This window comes from Penicillium arizonense (genome assembly GCF_001773325.1).
Source record: "Penicillium arizonense strain CBS 141311 chromosome Unknown PENARI_contig003, whole genome shotgun sequence".
Taxonomy (NCBI): Eukaryota; Fungi; Ascomycota; class Eurotiomycetes; order Eurotiales; family Aspergillaceae; genus Penicillium; species Penicillium arizonense.
Genome location: NW_019173280.1, coordinates 497,544 through 518,428, shown reverse-complemented (window position 1 = coordinate 518,428; position 20,885 = coordinate 497,544). Strand labels below are relative to the sequence as shown.

Genomic DNA, 20,885 nt, shown 5'->3' with positions numbered 1-20,885 from the left:
TACAACCCTCTGCGGTGCTGTGTGTTTCTTGAAACGAATATTGCGGGGGTGATAGCGTCGGAAGTGGGGACAAAACGGTTGATACTATCAGTAGAGGTAGAAATGAAGAGTTTGTAAGACCAAATGTGAAGAAAAAGGTCGAAGTGATTCAAAGTGGGTACAAATAAAGGTATAGCAGAGGGAATCAAAAGTGAGGTATTGGTAAAGTACCTGGGGAGGGGACTGGGAAAAATCGGGTTGTATGATGACGCAGCGAATGAGCTTAACGGTTCCACCCGGGAAGTCCCGAGATCAGCTGACCTCATCTGATACTCTGGCCCTAAGCCCTAAATTCCCAAATGGGACAGTTTCAGGGGTCACAGAGCCATGGTTAGCCGCGCGCAAGGGGCGCTTGTTTTGGAAGCACCTCCTTTTGGTTACTGGGGACGTGAAAGGAGACCCTATTCAGACTTGACGTCGACACCTCTTTGTTCATTTGTTGTTGTCTCATTCTTGATGTCACTCTGGCAGTAATTCTTTTTCTTTGCGTCCACCTCGTGTCGCCCGCCTGTGCTGAGGACGTGCAGCGCAGACCAGCCCCCACTATTCTCTAAGGGTGCTGTCTCTCCTTCAGGTCAATTCAACGTCTGTTTGGTGACCCTGACCGATAGTTGACCGCCTGTTACTCGTGCCGCTCCGAGATTCAGGAATTCCGGAGACTCGCGCACATTGTTTGTCCGGCGCTTCTCTTTCAACTTCCATACTTCTCGACCGCTAGTCACTCCTTGCACCCACCACTTGTTTCACTTCAATTGTCCTCGATAACACACTCGTTTTAAGCGGCAACATGACAAGACCCCAGATAATCCGAGCTGGTATGTTTTATGCGTCTGTCGCGAAGCCAGGTTCCGTAGTTGAGTACTGACCGCTATGTCTCTTAGATACCTTGGATCTCCAAGATCACGATGCGCCCTCTGCACAAGATCACTCTAAACAACCCGAACACCCAGAGCCTCTTGGGAGCGGCCGGCCTGCACCCCATCAAGAGCTCGCCATCCGTCAAGCGGATCAAGATTCGAAGTCGGAAATAAAGGGTGGACCCGACAAGAACAATGAATACCGCAATGGAAAGGACATATATCGCGAGCCCGATGACGATGAAGATGAGGACGGAGACCACTACGACCACGAAGACGGTGATCTGGCAGACGGCGAAAGTGATGATCTGATGGACGACGATTTGATGGACAAAATATCCAGCTCTCCCAGTATTGATGATGGTGCGGAATCTCGGTGACTCTTGAGAAGACCATTGCTGACGATGTACAGAGGATATCGATTTCGAATTCGTTTATGCGCTTCACAACTTCGTCGCTACTGTCGATGGGCAAGCAAATGCTGCCAAGGGCGATACTATGGTTCTTCTTGATGATAGCAACAGCTATTGGTGGCTGGTTCGCGTGGTGAAGGATGGGAGCATCGGTATGTCGTATTCATCGGTTTCATGTGGCTTTTATTGACTCGAACAGGATACCTCCCCGCGGAGCACATCGAAACGCCAACCGAAAGACTGGCCAGATTGAATAAACACAGAAACGTGGATGTATGTGCTGCCATTAGAGTGTTTTCGAAGCCGCTTCTAATTCTAATAGCTTTCTGCGACCATGTTGGGCGATAACAACGAGAAGTCGAAGAATCCTTTGAAGAAGGCCATGCGCCGCCGGAACGCAAAGAACGTCAATTTCGCACCTCCTACATACATTGAAGCATCGGACGTCGAATATTCCAGCGACGAAGACTCCGAACATGGCGACTTTTTCAACGACGATGAGACCCTCGACGGAGAAGAGGAAGATGCGCAAGATCAGAGCGAAGATATTGTCGTCGAACCACTCCGCCCCAAGGGACAGAAAGAGAAGACAGCAGAACATACCGATATCCAGGGTTCGCAAGACAGATCTGAATCACAGCGTTCAATCTCTGACCGACGCCCATCAAGTGAAGAATTCTTTGAATCGGAAGGTAAGAACGCTCTCTATTGTTCTCGGGCGGTATTTGAAACTCACTTTGCAAAACAGAACCCACTGTCAGTAGATCCAGAAATGGCACTGTACGAAACACCGACTCGTTCTTCAAAGACGACACAGCCGAGCCCAAGAAGATTTCTCTCACCCCCAACTTGCTGCGTGATGAATCCGGCGGCGGCGGTGGTGGCTTGGCCGAGTGGAAAGAGGTAAGTTTTTCACGAAATGGCCAAAAAACCAGCATGCTAACTCTGGTAAAGCCTCGTGGAAGTTTCGAGTCCATTGAAAAGGGATCCAACTCACAGGACAAAATCAAGGAGGACAAGAAGCGAAAGGATAAGAAACCTGGAATGCTCAGCGGACTATTCAAGCGGAAAAAGAGCAAAGATGAAGTCGACGAGGGAGAGAAATCTCCGGCAGACGCGTGCACATCGCCCCAACCAAAGACCTCGATGGAGTCCATTTCATCAAAGTCCTTGTCACCTGAACAACGACCCATCAAACATCAACCTCAATCCCAGAAGGACACGAACAAAAAGCTACAGAAGCAGCATCCAGGGATCATGAAGGTTGACACGGAGCTGGACCCTGCAATGGCCGAATATTCCAAGCATGAGACCAAACAGAGTGGCGACAAGACCATCCGAAAGGTGACCTCGCAGGAAGAGGAAGCCTTCGAGTGCGACATTGTACTGTCATCTCCTGTCAGCCAACACAGTCTTTCTAGGGATCCCTTTGCCACTCCTGTTGAATCCAAGAACGCCTTGGCTTCGCCTGTTGAACGCACATCTAGTGAAGTGCAATGGAGAGGTCCTAGTGAATCTTCTCGCGCAACCGAATCATCCTCTCTCACATCGCCACCTCAGAAGTTCACTCCTAAGTTTGCATCTAGAGATCATGGGACCGAGTCGCCCGTCAATATTTCTCCTGTGGAGGGATACATCCCTGTTGGCGCCCCAGGCTTGACCCTAGACGCCTCACCGCAAGGAGTGCGGTCTCTTTCACCGCCATCACCCCCGTCCTCGCCCGGAGTTGATACCAATTACCACAAGGGTAGCACCGCTACTCCTGGATCTATGGACACTCTTTCCGTGGATACACCTACCTGGAGCGACTCCAGTCTACGATCATACATGGACGAAGAAAACGACATTCGCGACTTGTTTATCATTGTCCATGACAAATCAAATGTTCCTCCTGCTGGTCCCGACCACCCCATTACTGGTCGACTCTTCAAGGAGGAAAGCAAGCGACTTAAGGAAATGAACAACCAGCTTGATGAGATGCTTGTGAACTGGATGTCACAACGCACCAGTAGCTCTGCCTCAGCGCGAAACATGCAGAACCCAACCTAGTTGGGTGTATATGTTTCATCACTTCTGTTGATAGATTTCCAGGGTCGCTGATTTGGCGGCACCGCCAGGAGGCTTTTGAATGTGCTGGGCGCATCACTTTTGGCCGGCCCTTCTCTCTTTTCACCTTTTCTTTTCGTTTACCTTGCCACCCACTTGGCGCAAATTTCTGCATTTTCCATCGTCTTGGTTGAGCGATGTGATTCTGAATGTCCTCACGGCCAGCCCTGTTTACATGTTTTCCATCATTTTCATTTCACCGGAATACCCCCGACTCATCCGTGTTTAGTTCTCTGCTTCATTTCATTCTGTCATCTGCAGTTGTTAAGATGACGTATCAAATCTCAATCCTTTGTAGAATAAATAAACATTACGACAAAGACAAGTCATTGGAGGGCAAGCGCATTCCAGAGGGTCGTGCGGGCAGGTCAGCCGCGCCATGATGTATAACCCCTCTAGTCATCAGACAGTCTGACATATAAACCATTTCCTTCTCCAACAACTCCAACCTCACCTTTTAACCATGGCAGATCCATACAACCCATACAGTTCGTACTCCACGCCCGCCCCGGGCGGCGTAAGCTACTATCCTCCAGAGGATCAGTCTCAACACAATGCAAATCCATACCAACAGCCATACGGAACCGCAGAACCACAGCCAACCCAAGACCAGGGCCATGTCTATCCCCCACAGTCCAGCCCGTACAACCTCGCTGCGGAACCTTATGCGCCCAGAAGTCACGCTTCTACTGGTCAGCCCAACTACCTTGCTCCCGGTGCGCCAGCGAACCCGTATGCTCGCAGCGGCGAGAACTTTGGATACTAGTAAGTACCAACACAAGACCAAATAGATCCATACATGTCTCGATGCTGACTTAAACAAGCAACGACCACCCAGCCGAGCAGCCACGCTACACACCCTCTGCAAGCCCTCACCCGCCCGCAGTCTACGTATCAGACCATGATACACGCCGCGACGAGATGAGAGGACAGCGCTCTGACAATGAACATGAGGGCTCGGACAGAGAGACTGATCGTGGTCTGGGGAGTTCTCTGGCTGGTGGTGCGGCTGGGTATTACTTCGGCCATAAGAAGGATCATGGCTTGCTTGGTGCCATTGGCGGTGCGATTCTGGGGAATTTCCTTGAGAATAAGGTGAAGGATCATAAGAAACATGATCGGGATGATGAGTCTGAGCACCGGCATGGAAAACATGGTCATCATCATCACCAACATCATCATCGGAGTCATTCGAGGAATAGTGATCATAGTGGGCATAGTGGACATTCGCATCATTCTCATTCTCGTTCTCATCATGGTAGTCACTCGAGACATCGGGGTGAGGATGAGTATTGAGTGGTGAAATGGTTCGCGTCTCGATGGTTTTTCTTTCTCTTTGGTTATGCAATTCAGACCTCGAGTCTGGATATGAGTTGTGCTTTATGATACTTGACGGGCTTGATATCGGTCTACAATGAGCTCATTTTTCTGCTGTTTCTTGTTACTCTCCTTTTTGTCTTTGTATTTGTTAGTTCTTTGTATCTTGATATGTGGAGTTTTACAACGTTATGACCACGATATAAATCTTTAGCCAATCGAGTTTCTATGCGATATTCGTATATTGAATGAAGTCACCCCAGCACTGTCTATGATATCAAAAGCAACAGTAGGGCACTATAAGCCAAAATTACATATTGACTGTTTGATTGAGTACAGCCATAGAAAAGTTGCCAAAGGGCAAGTTACCCTATGACCACCTTTTGGCTTCCAAGTTCCATGTTGTTACATCACCTGTTAAGCCATCACTAGTAGTCATACATATACTTAGAACTCTTGGGTTGCCGACTTTTTGGAGACTAAACAAATGCTTCAAGGTTGACATCCCTAATGGAGGCAGCAAATTCCTTATCTGATCCATTTATACTATTCTAATTCAACCCTTCATATCTGCCAGAAATGATGACGTACAGATATAAAGCTTTTAATGTTACATTCATCTATTAGGTATTCAAGTAATGTTACTAAATGGGGCGATTTACATGATTCACATACTTCCCCACGCCTGATAGGACCCCGGACCCTTATCATGAGTCATCCGATCAGCCCCGAGATAAGGGAGCTCTCGTGACACTTCAGTGTGACCGGTTCCTCCTCTCTCTTCCTTTATTACTTCTTGGCTTTGTTTACTCTTAGATTTAGACTGTACTTCCTGCTCTTCCTCTTTCACCTACTCTCCCTACTACCCCGGATTGCTTATCGCCTATCGCTTTCACCCCGTATCCGCCCTGTGCACACACTGTGCACATCACATCGGCACGATACAGCTCGACATTAGATATACACATACATAGACCATGTTTCCTCCATTATTACACAGCCTCCTTTCTGCGTCACTGCCCGACCACTGTGAACCGACTTCGCCCTTCCTGACCGCCGTCTCCTCGCATCTCCACATCTGCATCCCCACCCCTCTAGCGGCGATCTCCTCCGTTCTCGGAACCCTCAGCATTGTCTCCTGGCTCTTCGCCCAACTGCCCCAAATATTCAAGAACTTTCAGCTGCAGTCAACTTCGGGGCTATCCATATTCTTCCTGGTGATCTGGTGTTTAGGGGATGCAAGCAACCTGGTTGGAGCACTCTTCACCCGGCAGGCGGGATGGCAGGTCGTGGTAGCAGGCTACTATGTCCTGGTTGACATCACCATGGTATTCCAGTTCTTTTGGTACACCCACTTGAAAGCTCGTCGAAATGGAGCCTATGACGAGCTATTGCACCCCTTCGACTCAGATGGCCGAGAAATCATTCAAGGTGTATCTCCTCCTGGCCACGAAGGAAGCCACCGCACACCAGCAGCAGTCGACATGAACACCAAGGCTTCCGAAGCAAAGGATATGGGTATCCAGACCGGTTCAACCCTCAGCTCGACCGACCAGACAGCCTCCTACTCAAACGAGAAACTGGGCTCCTCACGCCGCTCCGTACGAGTGGGCAGCAGTGCTCAGAGTGCACCTTTCGTACTGCCGCGGACAATGCTGATCGCCTCGCTTCTTTGCGCTATGGTTGCCAACGCCGCTCCCACTGAAGCGCCCCACCCGCCTATCTCCCACGCATCCAGCGAGACAATTCTCGAGATTGTCGGCCGTATCATCTCCTGGATGTCAACACTCCTCTATCTCGGTTCGCGCCCTCCTCAGCTGTACAAGAACTACCAGCGCAAGAGTACAGAAGGCCTCTCCCCTTTGCTCTTCATGGCCGCGTTCTGCGGAAACTTGTTCTACTCCACCTCCCTTCTCACCAACCCGAACGCCTGGTCGGATTTCGCGCCGTACGGCGGCGGCGGTTGGGCCGATAATCACGGCAATGACCGCTGGGAATGGATCGGACGTTCGCTCCCATTCTTCCTTGGTGCGTTCGGTGTCCTTGGGCTGGATGGGTTCATGGGTGTTCAATTCCTCATGTACGGCGATGGCCCGGATGCCGAGGACGACGAGAGCTTCATTAGTACTGAGGGAGGCGACCAGAAGCGTGGCCGGAGCAGCTGGAAACGCGTTCGTGGTTGGATGCGTGGCTGGATTCCGTCCACTTCACCAGAGCGGGAGTCGAGAGATCTTTCGCGATCGCATGAGGGTCAGGCTTTGCTTGGCGCGGAGCGTGGCCGGTATGGCACGGTCTAAATGACGTTCCTTTATAAATGTTTTCTTTCTTTTCCCCTGTTCACCTTTCTAGAGTGGAGCAGGCACGATGCATTGCATGATGACATGACTGGATCAAATCGATCCTCTTTTTTCTTTATTTTTCCTGTTCGGCATCATTTGTCTCAGTTATTTGGCGTTTTCGGATTTACTACATCGAGTGTGTCTGCCTTTTCTTTGGGCTGGATAGCATAGATAGGGGATTTCCTATGGGTGTTTGGTTTTGAGGTTCAATGCATACATATCATATTCTCTCATCGGCTAGGACCGAGACATGCCCATAGCGCACGTTCAAAAATAGACCGACTATTGAAAACCCTTAACGTTAGCCGAAGGGCAAGTCCGCGAGTGGACATTTTCTCCTAGTGCTGATGGGGCCAAGATGTGGTTAGCTTGGCCGAGCTCGGATCGATCGGTTCCTGATCGCCGCAATGCCAGAAAACTTGAATTGATGTAAATCAATCAATTTGTTAATTCTAGATAACTTATTCAAATCGGATTATAATGGGCAATAGTGACAAACCACCAAATCACTGCCCCTGAGCAACTGAGCAACCGAGCCACTGAGACAAGAGAAATATAGCCGCCCGCTGACACCCCAAACCCAAGCCCTAACTCGGCCAACACGAGTCCCCAATTTCCCCCATTCAACAGCCACCCGATGCACACAACAGAAACAAGCCCAATTCCCCCGGCCAGAACCAGCCAAAGCCATGCAGGAACCAATACCCCAACCCAGTATTAGCCAAGACTCTCGCTACAACTTGCCAGACAGACCAGGACTAACGTTCCGAGTGGAGTCAACGCCACTAAGCCCGATGGCAAAACCACAAGTGTCATAGCATCACCCCAGAACTTGCCTAGCATTTTTAGCATCTATATATAAAGTCCCCGTCAAAAGACCCGCAAGGACCGTTTTTCCGGCATTCCTTATTGCAAATTCGGACAACGACCCCGTGTCGCTTCGTTTTTACTCGTCGTCCGTCTTGTAGTGGTGTTTTGCACCCGTCCATTCGTTTTGAGATTACTTTTTACAAACATACCATCGCAATCATGATGGTCCCTGCTCGTTTGATGTGGCTTGCCCATGTCCTGCCAGCTGCTGCTCTTACTATCACTTCGCCGCAGACGACCCCTGCCGCCGTGGCGTCTACTTCTACTTTGACGAGCTGCGGATCCGGAAACTTGATTGAGAATGGCTCCTTCGATGATACTGATATTGAATCTGGGGCTACGTGGACAGTCCTTCCTGGTGGGAGTGTCCAGAACGGTTATTTGTTCGTTGCTCATACATGTTCATACTTGGATATGGATATCAACCCTGCTGGTCATGCATGTTATACTAACTTAACGTCCTCGATCTAGACACTTGAACTCGGAACAAGTCAGCTCACAGACTTTCATGCACCATGCCATCTCCGGTGCGCTCAGCGGACAGGTTTACAAGTTCTCTATGGATTACCGCCAGACAACTGGTCCCAATGGCCTAGCGTCAACTTGTGATGTGGAGATTATGCTTAATGGCGCTACTGTTGATGACAGTACCCATTCGTTTAATCCGGAGTTCGTGACCATCTCGACGGAGTGGCCTGCTGATGGTTCGAATGTTGATGTTATGATCCTGATTGAGTGTCCCAATGCTGATGCCTCGTCGACTGTTGTCGATGTTGATAATATTGTTCTAGAAGGTGTCTGCTCTTCGGCTTCATCTTCTTCGGTGGCTGTTTCGACTCCGGCTCAGACTCCTTCTTCTGTTCCTGTTGCCTCTAGTGTGCCTGTTTCGACGCCTGTTTCTCCGTCTGCGTCTTCTTCTACGTCACCTAGCTCCCACGACTCTGGATCGTCAAGCAGTGCCAGTGCTGGTGTATCCAGCAGTCCAGTTGCTTCCCCATCCGCTGAGCCCAGCTCCAACGGATCCTCGTCGAGCGGAATTAATACCATCCCGGTTTCTGTTCCTTCGTCCTCCCCTTCGTCTTCCATCCATATCACCGTCACCGGACCTGCAAACACTGCCTCTAGCAGTGATATCCAGTCCTCCGGCGCCGGCCAGGCTACACCCACCCAGGTCACCTCCTCGCCTGCCGGAACTCCTACCCAGGATGTGACCACCTCCACTGTCTTTGAGACCCGCACTGAGACCATCACAGCGTGCCCGTCAACTGTCACTAACTGTCCTGCCACCGAAAAGACAACCTACATTACCACAGAGACAATCCTAGTCTCCACAACCGTCTGCCCTGTTGCCGAGAGCAGCACCACAACCACCGCTGTGGACGCGCACACTACTGGCGCAGCTGGCAACGGCAACGGCAACGGAAACGGTAATGGCAGTGGCAGTGGCAGTGGCAACGGCGAGTTCTACACTACTTCAACAATCCTCTCAACAAGAACCGTAACCGTGACCGAATGCCCAGCCACTGTCACCAACTGCCCAGCCCGCGACAAGACGACACACGTTAAGACCGAGACTCTTATTGCCGGAACTACTACTGTCCCCGTTGGTATTAACACTGCTGTACCGGCTTCGACTACGACTGCTGTTGGTGCCGCTCACACTACGTCGGTTCCTGTTGCTACTACTACCGTTGTTGTTGGTACTGAGACTAGGACTTCGACTGTCTTCTCTGTTGTTACTGTTACCGGTCCAGCTACCGGTGGTGCTAGCGGTGCTATTGAGACTGGTGTTTCTGGATCTGGATCTGGCTCGGGTGCCGGTGCTGGTTCGAATGAGTTGACTGCTTCGACTAGATCCAACACTCCCTCAAGCCTGACCCGCATCATCTCCTCCACAGCTAAGGTCTCGCCCATCGCCACACCATCTGGTGCTGCCGGTGTCGGTGCTAGTGCCGGTTCTAGCTCTAGCGCTGATGCCGGTACCACTATCACCGGCTTTATCGGCGGTACCACCGCCAGCACCACTGCTAGCAGCAGCCCATCGCCTGTATTCAACGGCGCCTCGTCGCGTACCATCTCCGGCGCTGTCTGTGCCCTTGGCGCTGTTGCTGCCTTTGCTCTTTTCCTTTGAGTGCATATATTCGAACGTGTCGGATAGATGAGTAATATCATCCTATCCTCCTGCTTGGTTTAGGCTGGGCTTGGATTACTGTAATTATGAATTGATTGACACTGATATTAACATCGATATTGATATTTAGTCATTAGGGTAATGTAATGAACGCTCCTGAAATCTTACTCCCGGGGTGACTATATTGTAGAAGCACCCAACATCGAGATATTGGGCTACCCGGTGAGCAAGTAGGCATGTGTTGCACAGAGGGAGATTGTATAGTTCTTAGAACCAGTTACACCTTCGCACTCTATACACTTTACGGCTAATCATCGCGCTGGGACCTGCACAGAATAAGGGCAATAGCTGTATTGCATGGATCTTGCATCGTAAACCGTAACTGTATATAGCTCAGTCTGTGGAGAATGAAGAATTCCATGTCAAATGATAGAAGACTTGTAGACTGCTTTCATAACGCTATGCACGTTGAGGTAGGCACTGGAGTGGACATGCATGTAGTAACCGCATCCATAAGAGGCCCAGCCTGCCCTGATCTCACTTGATTTTCTATGACAAGCATCTAGCCAGAAATACAAACCCCGAATCATTATCTCAAAGCCTAAGCACAATGCCAGGTACGCTGTTTTTCTGTTTATCAATACGATTACCGAGGGGACATTACATTAACTAATATCTACACTCTTCCTTTGAATTCACTATTTTCCAACTCCACTTCGAGAATCACGACAGAACAGAGGGGAGTGGACATACAACAGCGGTCATAAATGTGTACACACTGCCATGAAGTATTAGACAGTATCTATACGAAAGCCTCGAAGCGAGCGTACCGTTATATATTGTTTTTCGCCCTACTTTGGCCGCTATGTTTTCACCTCTTTTTCGCCTGTGTTTGAGTGCCTCGGGTTTATCATCTAGATCATACAAAGGTGAGAGTGTGAAAAGACTTATGACCCTTGTTGTACAAGCTGCATATAAAATAACGTTAACTTATTAGATATATCCTAAAGTCCGTGGTCCCATTTCATATCTATAGCCAAAAAGAAGACAAACATTGATCACGGAGAGAAAGGGTAAGCAAAAAGAAAAGACAAGAAGCGAAAAGGAGCCAGCCTTTGCCCTGCATGCGAAATGATACTTATACATAATGTGCATCGAAGCAGGGATACCTGCTCGACAGTCCCGGATTCTAGGTCTGTGTCTACTGATGCGAACACAAACATAAGAGTGGGAAGCTGAATAGGCAAGGCAGTATTAGGCAATATCTTAAGGTTAAAAGGGGGGACAATGACAAGAAAGTAGTGACACGTGGACGAGATGAATTGTATGGATGCAAGAAAGGGGAAAGGAGCAAGAGTGGAAAGATGATGTGGGGAGAAACGAGGCATATCCATTCGTTGCTTGGTAACTCATGACCGTTTTGGTTCTTTTTGCTTTTTCATGGTTTTTCCCTTTTCTGGCTCTAGACATCTGAGTTCAGTTTTCATTTCCCGCTTTAGTGCGCATGCCATAAGACAAAAGCCTAATGGAAAGCACGGGAACTCAGACAACCAAAGACCAAAAAGGAGCACATGGAATCATGACCGTGACACGGCGTGACCAGCACCAACCGCGCTCGTGAAGCAAACTCTGCCTGAAGACTCATCTCAAAGCTGTACAACTCAAGACAACATCACGTCGACTGACAGGTGTAACAAGTCAATTAAAACAAGGGGGATTTGACATCCTGAACACCGCGGCGGATGACATCCTCGATACGCCAGCGAGGAGGGGTGATGTGCTCTGAGCGCCTGCGGCGCCATTCCTTCTCCATCTCCGGGGGAGGAGCAGATTGTTCGGCGGCAGGGAGTGCACCACCAGCAATACCAGTGGAGAACTTCAGCTGGAGGACATTGCCAATTTCGTCACAGGCAGTCAAAACACGGTCCAGGTCCTCCTTGGTGTGGGCTGCAGAGACACAGAAACGAGCACGGGATGAAACTAGTGGAGTAGCCGGGTAGCCGACAACAACAACGGAGATCTTGCGCCGGAGCATCTCGTGGGAGAATGCAGGCATTTTAGCCGGGTTGAAGAGCAGAACAGGGATGATTGGCGAATCGTCGTGGCCGTACACTATAAAGCCAAGACGCTTCAAACCCAGACGAAGGTATCGCGAGTTGAAGGCCAAGCGCTGCAGTCGCTCCTCACCCTGGCCGGGGACCATCTCACCGCTGATGATACGCAGAGCGGAGGCGATCTGGGAAAGAACTGCCGGTGCGGGTGACTCGCCGTAGAAGACACCAGGGTTCGTGGCTCGGAGCTGGTCAATCATGACCTTGTCTGCGGCAATGTATCCACCGTTGGCACCGAACGACTTGGTAAGTGTTCCCATGAGAATATCCACCTCGGCGGTATCGATGCCGAAGTAATCACAGACACCGCGACCATTGGGACCGATGGCACCAATGGAGTGGGCCTCATCAACAAACAGATTGAACTTGTAACGGCGCTTCAGTTCCACAAGACTAGGAAGGTTGCACATGGAGCCTTCCATCGAGTACAGACCCTCGACCACAACCAGAATCTTCTTCCACGGGCGGTGGGTGCGAGGTTGACCTTGAGAGATAGCTTCCCGAAGCCGTAATTCGAGATCCCGCATGTCATTGTGCTTGAACATGGCGATGGATGCACCGGAGAGACGAGCACCGAAACGGATCGAAGCGTGGTTGAGTTCATCGGAGATCAGGAGACAACCCTTGGAGACGAGGGCGGGGAAAATGGTGGCATTGGTACCGAATCCCATGGAGAAAACCATGGAAGCTTCCTTGCCAACAAATTTGGCGACCAAATCCTCGACTTCAACGTGCATATCCTGGGTGCCGGACTCCGCGCGGGTACTTGGGGCTGTGATTCCGTATTTCCGGATCGACTCCTCCGCCAAATCGGCACAGGGGCCTTCTGACTGAGCGAAACCAAGGTAGTTGTACGAGCTCAAGTTCAGTGTATCGGTCGTGGTGCCGGTCAAGTAAAAGTGCTGGTTGTGGTCATCCGTGGCCCGATCGATCAGGGTCACAGTTCGGCCGGGAACACCGGTAATGGGGCGTTCGAAGCAGTCATTGATACGCAATTTCAGACGACGCACGTAAAAGTTGTCGAAATCGCTGTTGAGGGCACCGTATCCATTGCGAGGCTTGAGGTGGCGGTAGTTCTCTTCCCGGAAACGCTTGCCGAAGAAATCACGCACGTGTCCGAAAGCAATTAGGATTAGGTAGCTGATATAGGTGGTGAGGAGGTAATAATAAGGCGGCTCGTCCATCACCGGCTCCGGGAAGTCACCGCCAGGGTGCCGACTGGTGTACCGGTGACTGGGGTGACCGATCTGACCAAACTGGGCATGTTGCTTGGCCTGCCGACGGGCCTCCTCCGGAGTTGGGGGCTGGAAGAGAGTCTTGGGCAGCTCGTCCATGTTTAGACTATCCGCTGTAGCTGTTGATAACGATATCGTCGGTAAGGACAGTGATGCCGAACTGATCGGCGGAGAAGTATTAGGTTGGGAGTGCCCACTTGGCGTCTGTTCCTTGGACTTGGGAGAGACCGAGAAGAATTGGGAGAGACGATTGGACTTGACCGTGGTGGCCTTGGAGATACCGCCCTTTCCCGAAGAAGGCGAAAAGGACGGCGAGGTGGAAGTGTCGTTGGAGGAGTTGCTGCTAAACCGACGAGGCATCGCAGGAAACAGCGAGTTTCTCAGGTGAGGCAGGGACTACCGGGAGGATCTCTAACAACCGGCTATCTGAACACAGCGGTTAGTCGTCCAAGTCTGCGTGATGCGTCAGGTAGATTCAAGTCGAGACTCGAAAAGCGTCAGACGTACTTTGGGGATCCGAGGACTCCGGTTGAGCTTGCAAACCTGGGAAAGCACGTGGAATGGGAAGAAACGAACAAGGGGCAAACAGCCCTACGTTCAAATGACGAAAAGACCAATCTCGAAGGGAAACTTGAGTGAGGTTCACAGTTGTCAGGAGAGAGTCTGACAAGGTAAATAAGATGAGCGTGTTGCAAGGCCTCCTGGTAATCGCGAAATACAGAATACATGCAATAGTGCAAGTGATTGGCTGACTACCTGGTAAGGAGGTATTATTACATAATAATACAAGTGCAATTTTTCACACTAAGTTTTCGGCTCCGAGTCTTCCCCTGACTATTCTGTAGTATACTATAAGTTATATCTATGTTGGCGCTGGTTAGTGAATAGTAATAGACAACAGATAATAGACAGTTGACAACAGCTTCTCATTCTATTTTTCCCAATTGACCTTGACATTGACTTATAGTAATGACGTTCATGGACGAAAACGTTAGATAGTAGACACCTGAGGCTTCAACTGTCACTGTCACTGTTACTGTCACCATAGAATGTGACATATCAATGTCGATATGCGTATGGAGTCCTCTGTAGAGAAAGGTCTCCTATTCATACTCCCATCCGTGGACTGCGGATAAAGTGCCGCGGAGATCGGTAACTCAATACCCGACTATATCCGCCTCCCCTGTTGGGGCATCTGCATCTGCATGGGATTTACTCTTTGCATGTCAAGCTTGGAAAACCCCTGTCAAGCCTATCACAAGCTTCAATCCATACATCACATCGAATCCAGTTGCCACTTTGCTCAACAGGTAATAAATCGTTACACGGCATTCGAGATTGATTGAACGACTTCGCTGTTCAGTCTACTAGGATTCTCAGTCCCCCGCTTGATTTCACATTGTGGGCATTTCGACTGCAATCAATTCAATCATGCCTCATATTCAGAGCCTTGACCCGGAGTCGAAAGAGCTTTGGCGGCCCTCTGCTCCGGAGTCAACCCAGATCTTTGATTTTATGACCAAGGTCAACAAGAAGCACGGCTTCTCCCTGGATGATTACCAGACCCTCTGGAACTGGAGTGTCTCTGAACCAGGTCAATTCTGGGAAGAGATTTGGCATTACACGAAAATCAAGGCCCACGAGCCATATCAGCAAGTCAGTAATACCTGTTAACCCCCGCAATGACTAGGTCTCCCTACTGTGTCACAATGCTGACCCTCTCTATAGGTGCTGGACACAAAAGATGTGCTATTCCCCAGACCTTCATTCTTTGAAGGTAGCACTCTGAATTTTGCCGAGAATCTCCTTTACCCAGCATGTGCGCCGGATGAGAATTCCGTGGCAGTAATTAGCGCTACCGAAGCAGCCCGCGAGTTAATCACATGGAAAGAGCTGCGAGAGCGAGTTCGGCTATGCGCCAACGCCCTGAAAGAAGCAGGCATAGTGTCTGGTGATCGTGTTGCCGGCTTTGTAGGCAACCATGTTTACACGGTGGTGGCTATGTTGGCCGCAGCCTCGATTGGTGCCTATTGGACTGGGGTGTCTCCAGATACCGGTGTGCATGCAGTTCTAGAGCGCTTGAAGCAGATTCAGCCCAAAATCCTCTTTGCTGACAATGGCTCTCTCTATAATGGTAAGGTGCATGGCTCGCACGCCAAGGTGTGGGAGATTGTCTCCGAGTTGCCAGATCTGGAGCTATTGGTGCTTCTTGTGACTGCCCCGGAATTGGAGGTCAACCTTAATGACCTGAAGCCTGCCAACGGGAAGTCAATGGTCTATGGAGATTTCCTTGCGAATGTTCAGAACTCACAGGCGCCACTGGAATTCGCAAGCTTGAAGCCAGAGCATCCGGTCTACATCTTATACTCATCTGGTACCACCGGTGCCCCCAAGCCGATTGTTCATGGATCTTTGGGTACATTACTACAGCACAAGAAGGAGCATCTTCTCCACTGCGATATCCGTCCTGGCGATCGCCTGTTCTACTTCACAACAACCACCTGGATGATGTGGCACTGGCTAGTTTCCGGATTGGCCAGCGGTGCAACAATCGTCCTTTACGATGGCTCACCATTCCGGCCATTCGACATTGAAGGTGGCAAAGGAGAAATGGCGATGCCTCGACTGATTGAGGAGCTTCAGATCACACACTTTGGCACATCTGCCAAATACCTCTCCTTGCTTGAGCAGGCTGCTTTGAATCCGCGCAAACATGCCCATCGGCCAGTGTCGCTCAAGTCATTAAGAGCCATATTCAGTACTGGCTCCCCATTGGCGCCGTCGACTTTCGAGTATATCTATTCTTCTATTCATCACGATATCATGCTCGGCTCCATCACTGGTGGCACAGATATTCTTTCTCTGTTCTGCTCTGGATGTCCAATTCTCCCCGTCTATAAAGGAGAGATCCAATGCCGTTCTTTGGGCATGGATATTTCAGTATTCGACTATGCCGGGAATGATATCAGTGAAACCGGCGAGCCTGGCGATCTTGTCTGCGTTACACCTTTTCCCGCCCAACCAGTCATGTTCTGGCCACCCGGGCCGGCTGGCCTGGAGAAGTACCGGAAGAGTTACTTCGACGTCTTCGGGCCCAAAGTCTGGCACCACGGTGACTACGTGCGCTTGAACCCCCAGACTGGCGGCGTGGTGATGCTGGGCCGCAGTGACGGTGTCCTTAAGCCCTCTGGTGTCCGTTTTGGCAGTGCTGAGATCTACAACATTCTCCTCAAGCATTTCGCCGACGAGGTCGAAGATTCTCTATGCATTGGTCGCCGTCGAGAGGGCATCGATACAGATGAGACAGTCGTTTTGTTTGTCCGTCTTGCTTCCGGCAAGTCTGACATGCCGTCGGACCTTGCCGCTCGCATTCAGGCTACTATTCGGAAGGAGCTTAGTCCCCGACATGTCCCTGGTGTTATTGATGCCTGTCCTGAGATCCCTGTAACGTCCAATGGCAAGAAAGTTGAGAATGCTGTCAAGCAGATTCTGTGCGGACTCAATATTAAGATTGGGGCGAGCGTTGCGAATGCTTCTTGTCTAGATTGGTACCGGAACTGGGTTTCGGAGTACCCTTAATTATTAGATGTCTGTTTAGATCCAAAATTGACGAGATTGTTATGTTCTATCATCGATGGTACTAAATGTCATCATAGCTCCGTGTGTAAATTCGAGACCTCACGTATTGATAAGCAAGCTGCACCTGCACTAGGGAAGTCTTGAGTAAAAAATTATGAGATGAAATTGAGCCTCGGGGTCATAGTATATACTCAACTATCTGGATCGAACTTATTATTAATATCACGAAAATCGATTCGATGTTGGAGGATCATACAACCGATTATCTAAGCATTTTCGGATCAAGGCTCCATTACGATTCTTCGCTGACAATCTACATCACCTCCCCCGGAATTACCAGGTGTACCAAGCCATCTCAATTTTGCGGGCTGTCACACCTGTAAATACTCAGACATCATGCGCCGCACAGCATTGCGGGCCCTTGAGTCCGCGAAGCCTCTGACTCGAGCTCCTCGCTCTGTGTCAAGAAGCTTCTCTACTGCCAATGAGTCGGCCAGGGTAACTAATCGCCTACACATTGCACCTATGCTCAAAATAACTAATATAACCTTTTATCTGCAGGATCCTGCCGACCTTGAACAAATCACCACTCTCCCCAATGGCGTACGCGTTGCCACGGAATCATTACCGGGTCCCTTCGCGGGTGTCGGAGTCTACGTCGATGCCGGATCCCGTTATGAAGATGCCAGTCTGCGCGGTGTTAGCCACATCATGGATCGCTTAGCCTTCAAATCAACCAAGTCTCGTAGCGCAGATGATATGCTGGAGACTCTTGAGGGCCTGGGCGGCAACATCCAGTGCGCCTCGTCCCGCGAGTCGCTGATGTACCAGTCTGCTAGCTTCAACTCGGCAGTTCCTACAACACTCGGTCTGCTAGCAGAGACTATTCGGGACCCTCTCATCACCGATGAGGAAGTGCTCCAACAGCTCGCCGTGGCGGAGTATGAGATTGGCGAGATTTGGGCGAAGCCTGAACTTATCCTCCCGGAGCTGGTGCACATGACCGCTTTCAGCAACAACACCCTCGGAAACCCTCTCCTATGTCCCGAGGAACGACTAGGCGAGATTAACAAGGCAGTGGTGGAGCGTTACCGGGAAGTGTTCTTCAACCCGGACCGCATGGTCATCGCTTTTGCCGGAGTTCCCCACGCCGAGGCCGTGAAGCTAACCGAGCAATACTTTGGAGACATGAAGGCAAATGACACCAGCAAGTCCAAGGGCCCCGTGCTCTCTGGCTCCGGAATCGAAACTTCGCTGTCCAACTCCCAAGCGGCTGCCCAGGAGGGCCAGGTTCCAACCGTTCCTCAGTTCACACCCACATCGACTATCAGCAGCCCGGCTGCTTCCGAAACGACGCAATCCTCGCTTTTGTCCAAGCTTCCTTTCCTCAAGCACCTTTCCTCCTCCAAGAACCATGCTACAGTCGAGCCTCTTCACTCGTCCCTGGTTGAGCCCTCCGCTCTCAACCTTAGACAACCTGCTCACTATACTGGTGGCTTTATCGCTCTCCCTCCGATTCCCCCACCAGCGAGCCCCATGCTTCCTCGGTTGAGTCACATCCACCTTGCGTTCGAGGCCCTCCCCATCTCCTCGCCTGATATCTATGCCCTCGCTACCCTCCAGACCCTCCTCGGTGGTGGTGGCTCTTTCTCCGCTGGTGGACCCGGGAAGGGCATGTACTCGCGACTTTACACCAACGTGCTGAACCAGCACGGTTGGGTCGAGAGCTGCATTGCTTTCAACCACAGCTACACCGACAGCGGAATATTCGGAATCTCTGCCTCGTGCAGTCCCACCCGCACAAACCAGATGCTCGAGGTCATGTGCCGTGAGCTTCAGTCCTTGACTCTGGACACTGGATATACCGCTCTTCAGGCGCAGGAAGTCAACCGCGCGAAGAACCAGCTCCGCTCGTCGCTGCTGATGAACCTCGAGTCTCGTATGGTCGAGCTGGAGGACCTTGGACGCCAGGTGCAGGTCCACGGCCGCAAGGTCGGCGTTCGGGAGATGTGCGAGCAGATTGAGGCTCTCACCGTTGAGGATCTCCGCCGTGTGGCTCGCCAGGTCTTTGGTGGCCAGGTTCACAACAATGGCAAGGGTACTGGCCAGCCTACTGTTGTACTGCAGGAAGGTGAACTGGAGGGCTACAAGCTGCGTCCTTTCCCCTGGGAAGAGATCCAGGAGCGGATTTCCCGGTGGCAGCTTGGCCGGAGGTAATTTGGTTCAACTATGCCTCGAGGCCAGATTGTAGTCGGATATAATGGGTCATGTAGGAAGTCGCATCTAGAGGATGATATGTAATTATAGAGCATGACCAGAATATCGACACTGTAGAATACACCCCTCTTTTTATAAATATAAACAGAAAATACACGAAACAGTCCATGCAATACATAGAAACGCGAACATGACATCGTTATATGTGGGTCCAAGCTCCTCGCCGCTTTTCGGCAAAAAAGTCGGAACGATTCGCAGAGAGACTTTCCATCATCAACCATCACCTTCAACTTGATCCCCTCCGTTATCCCTATCCAACACCGCCCAAAATGGTCAAGCTCACCGAGGTCGAAGATGAGCACTTCTCCGAGAAGCCCTCCACCACAAAGGACGATGCTCTCCTGGTCTCCGACGATGACGAGGACTACTCAGACACTGGTTAGTATCCCGGATTCACGCCCATACCCTCTACCCCGGAAACTCGCATCGGGCCATTGTCATCTGCACAATGTCCAATTGCATCCCTGCTGGAAGACTTTTCCGTTCTTATCCCTCTCGATCATCATTACCATTGCCAATCCCAATGCCCCCATTTCAAACCCTCCCAAACACGAGACCCAAACTGGGGAAATGAACACATCTACCCGCGAATGAACACCTATCTGACAAGACCCTCGATGATCCACAGACTCCGAGATCTCCAACGATGAGGACATCGAGCTCGATGCCGAGTCTCTGTACGAGCGTGTCGCCGCCTTGAAAGACATCATCCCCCCCTCCGCCCGCCGCACCATCACCGACTCCGTTTCCTCCATCACATCTCTCACCAAGTCTAGCCTGTCTTTCAGCGGGAAGGCTCTCTGGGTTATCAGCACCAGCGCTTTCTTGCTCGGTGTTCCTTTCGCGCTCGCTTACGCTGAGGAGGAGCAGTACATCCAGATGGAGCGTGAGCAGGGTATGATCAAGGGTGCTAACGAGGTATGTTTACACATCTGTCCTCTTCTGTCTTTCTTGTTATGATTTTTCGGTGGTTGTCTGGAATTGGCGGGATGGCCTCGGATTTCGATTCGTGTCATCTGCGCAAATGACACGTGCAATCGCCTCGAGTATTTTACTATGGGAAGAAAATCATTTTCATCTCAAGTTCCTGCGGCTTTGATCATGAAACGGTTTGCTAACTGAAAATGAAATAGATGCTCACCCCTGGCGCCGAGCTCGAGAAGCAGGCTCAACCCACTCTGTAAATTAATAACACGGAAAACAAAGGAACTGGCAACAGACCTTGCGACCCGAGCTCCAACGTCAAAAGTTGACAGTCTGGAAACAGCACAGCCAAGCAGTTTTCAGGGACGACAGGGAAACCTCGTATATACGCAGCGAGAGCACATCCCATTCTGGCCAAATCTCAACCAAAGGGATCCGGGAAGGGCGATCAAGAGCATCGCCCTTCCAGCTCTCTTCTTGTCGCGGCTCGCTTTGTTCGGACCTTGTGTGTGTCATGCCTTTTGTTTTTTGACTCTTTTCTATCTCCGCATCTCTCATGCCTTTTGACATTTTGGCTCCGGCAGCTTATGCATGCATGTATTTGTACAACCCCAGACATCTTCCTTCTTGTTTCTCTATACACAATTTTTTCCTTCTCTACTGTTCGTCTGCATGTCTAAGTAATGA

The 20,885-nt window shown here is 50.6% G+C and overlaps 7 protein-coding genes across 7 annotated transcripts; 6 read left to right on the top strand and 1 right to left on the bottom strand.

Annotated features, from left to right (window-relative positions):
• Positions 1-826: 826 nt before the first annotated feature.
• Positions 827-3,358, top strand: PENARI_c003G11756 (SH3 domain-containing protein; the record flags this gene model as incomplete). Its single annotated transcript, XM_022628816.1, has 7 exons — positions 827-854; positions 921-1,259; positions 1,309-1,461; positions 1,509-1,582; positions 1,632-2,001; positions 2,058-2,212; positions 2,264-3,358. 7 exons carry the CDS (start codon positions 827-829, stop codon positions 3,356-3,358), a joined length of 2,214 nt encoding a protein of 737 aa, XP_022491858.1.
• Positions 3,359-5,709: 2,351 nt separating this feature from the next.
• PENARI_c003G02359 (PQ-loop repeat-containing protein) lies at positions 5,710-7,029 on the top strand (the record flags this gene model as incomplete). The annotated part of the gene is made up of 1 exon (XM_022628164.1): positions 5,710-7,029. One exon carries the CDS (start codon positions 5,710-5,712, stop codon positions 7,027-7,029), a length of 1,320 nt encoding a protein of 439 aa, XP_022491848.1.
• Positions 7,030-8,103: 1,074 nt separating this feature from the next.
• On the top strand, positions 8,104-10,072 carry PENARI_c003G09117 (uncharacterized protein; the record flags this gene model as incomplete). Its single annotated transcript, XM_022628634.1, has 2 exons — positions 8,104-8,324; positions 8,413-10,072. 2 exons carry the CDS (start codon positions 8,104-8,106, stop codon positions 10,070-10,072), a joined length of 1,881 nt encoding a protein of 626 aa, XP_022491968.1.
• A 1,702-nt stretch (positions 10,073-11,774) lies between these two features.
• lcb2 (putative serine palmitoyltransferase 2) lies at positions 11,775-13,778 on the bottom strand (the record flags this gene model as incomplete). The annotated part of the gene is made up of 1 exon (XM_022628039.1): positions 11,775-13,778. The coding sequence occupies one exon, from the start codon at positions 13,776-13,778 to the stop codon at positions 11,775-11,777; it is 2,004 nt and encodes a 667-aa protein (XP_022491278.1).
• Positions 13,779-14,849: 1,071 nt separating this feature from the next.
• On the top strand, positions 14,850-16,997 carry PENARI_c003G03449 (acetoacetate--CoA ligase family protein; the record flags this gene model as incomplete). The annotated part of the gene is made up of 2 exons (XM_022628237.1): positions 14,850-15,074; positions 15,147-16,997. 2 exons carry the CDS (start codon positions 14,850-14,852, stop codon positions 16,995-16,997), a joined length of 2,076 nt encoding a protein of 691 aa, XP_022491496.1.
• A 396-nt stretch (positions 16,998-17,393) lies between these two features.
• Positions 17,394-19,214, top strand: PENARI_c003G03510 (mitochondrial-processing protease subunit alpha; the record flags this gene model as incomplete). The annotated part of the gene is made up of 2 exons (XM_022628240.1): positions 17,394-17,495; positions 17,559-19,214. 2 exons carry the CDS (start codon positions 17,394-17,396, stop codon positions 19,212-19,214), a joined length of 1,758 nt encoding a protein of 585 aa, XP_022491688.1.
• A 329-nt stretch (positions 19,215-19,543) lies between these two features.
• On the top strand, positions 19,544-20,458 carry PENARI_c003G02024 (mitochondrial import receptor subunit TOM22; the record flags this gene model as incomplete). The annotated part of the gene is made up of 3 exons (XM_022628144.1): positions 19,544-19,652; positions 19,903-20,192; positions 20,408-20,458. 3 exons carry the CDS (start codon positions 19,544-19,546, stop codon positions 20,456-20,458), a joined length of 450 nt encoding a protein of 149 aa, XP_022492092.1.
• Between the last annotated feature and the right edge of the window lie 427 nt (positions 20,459-20,885).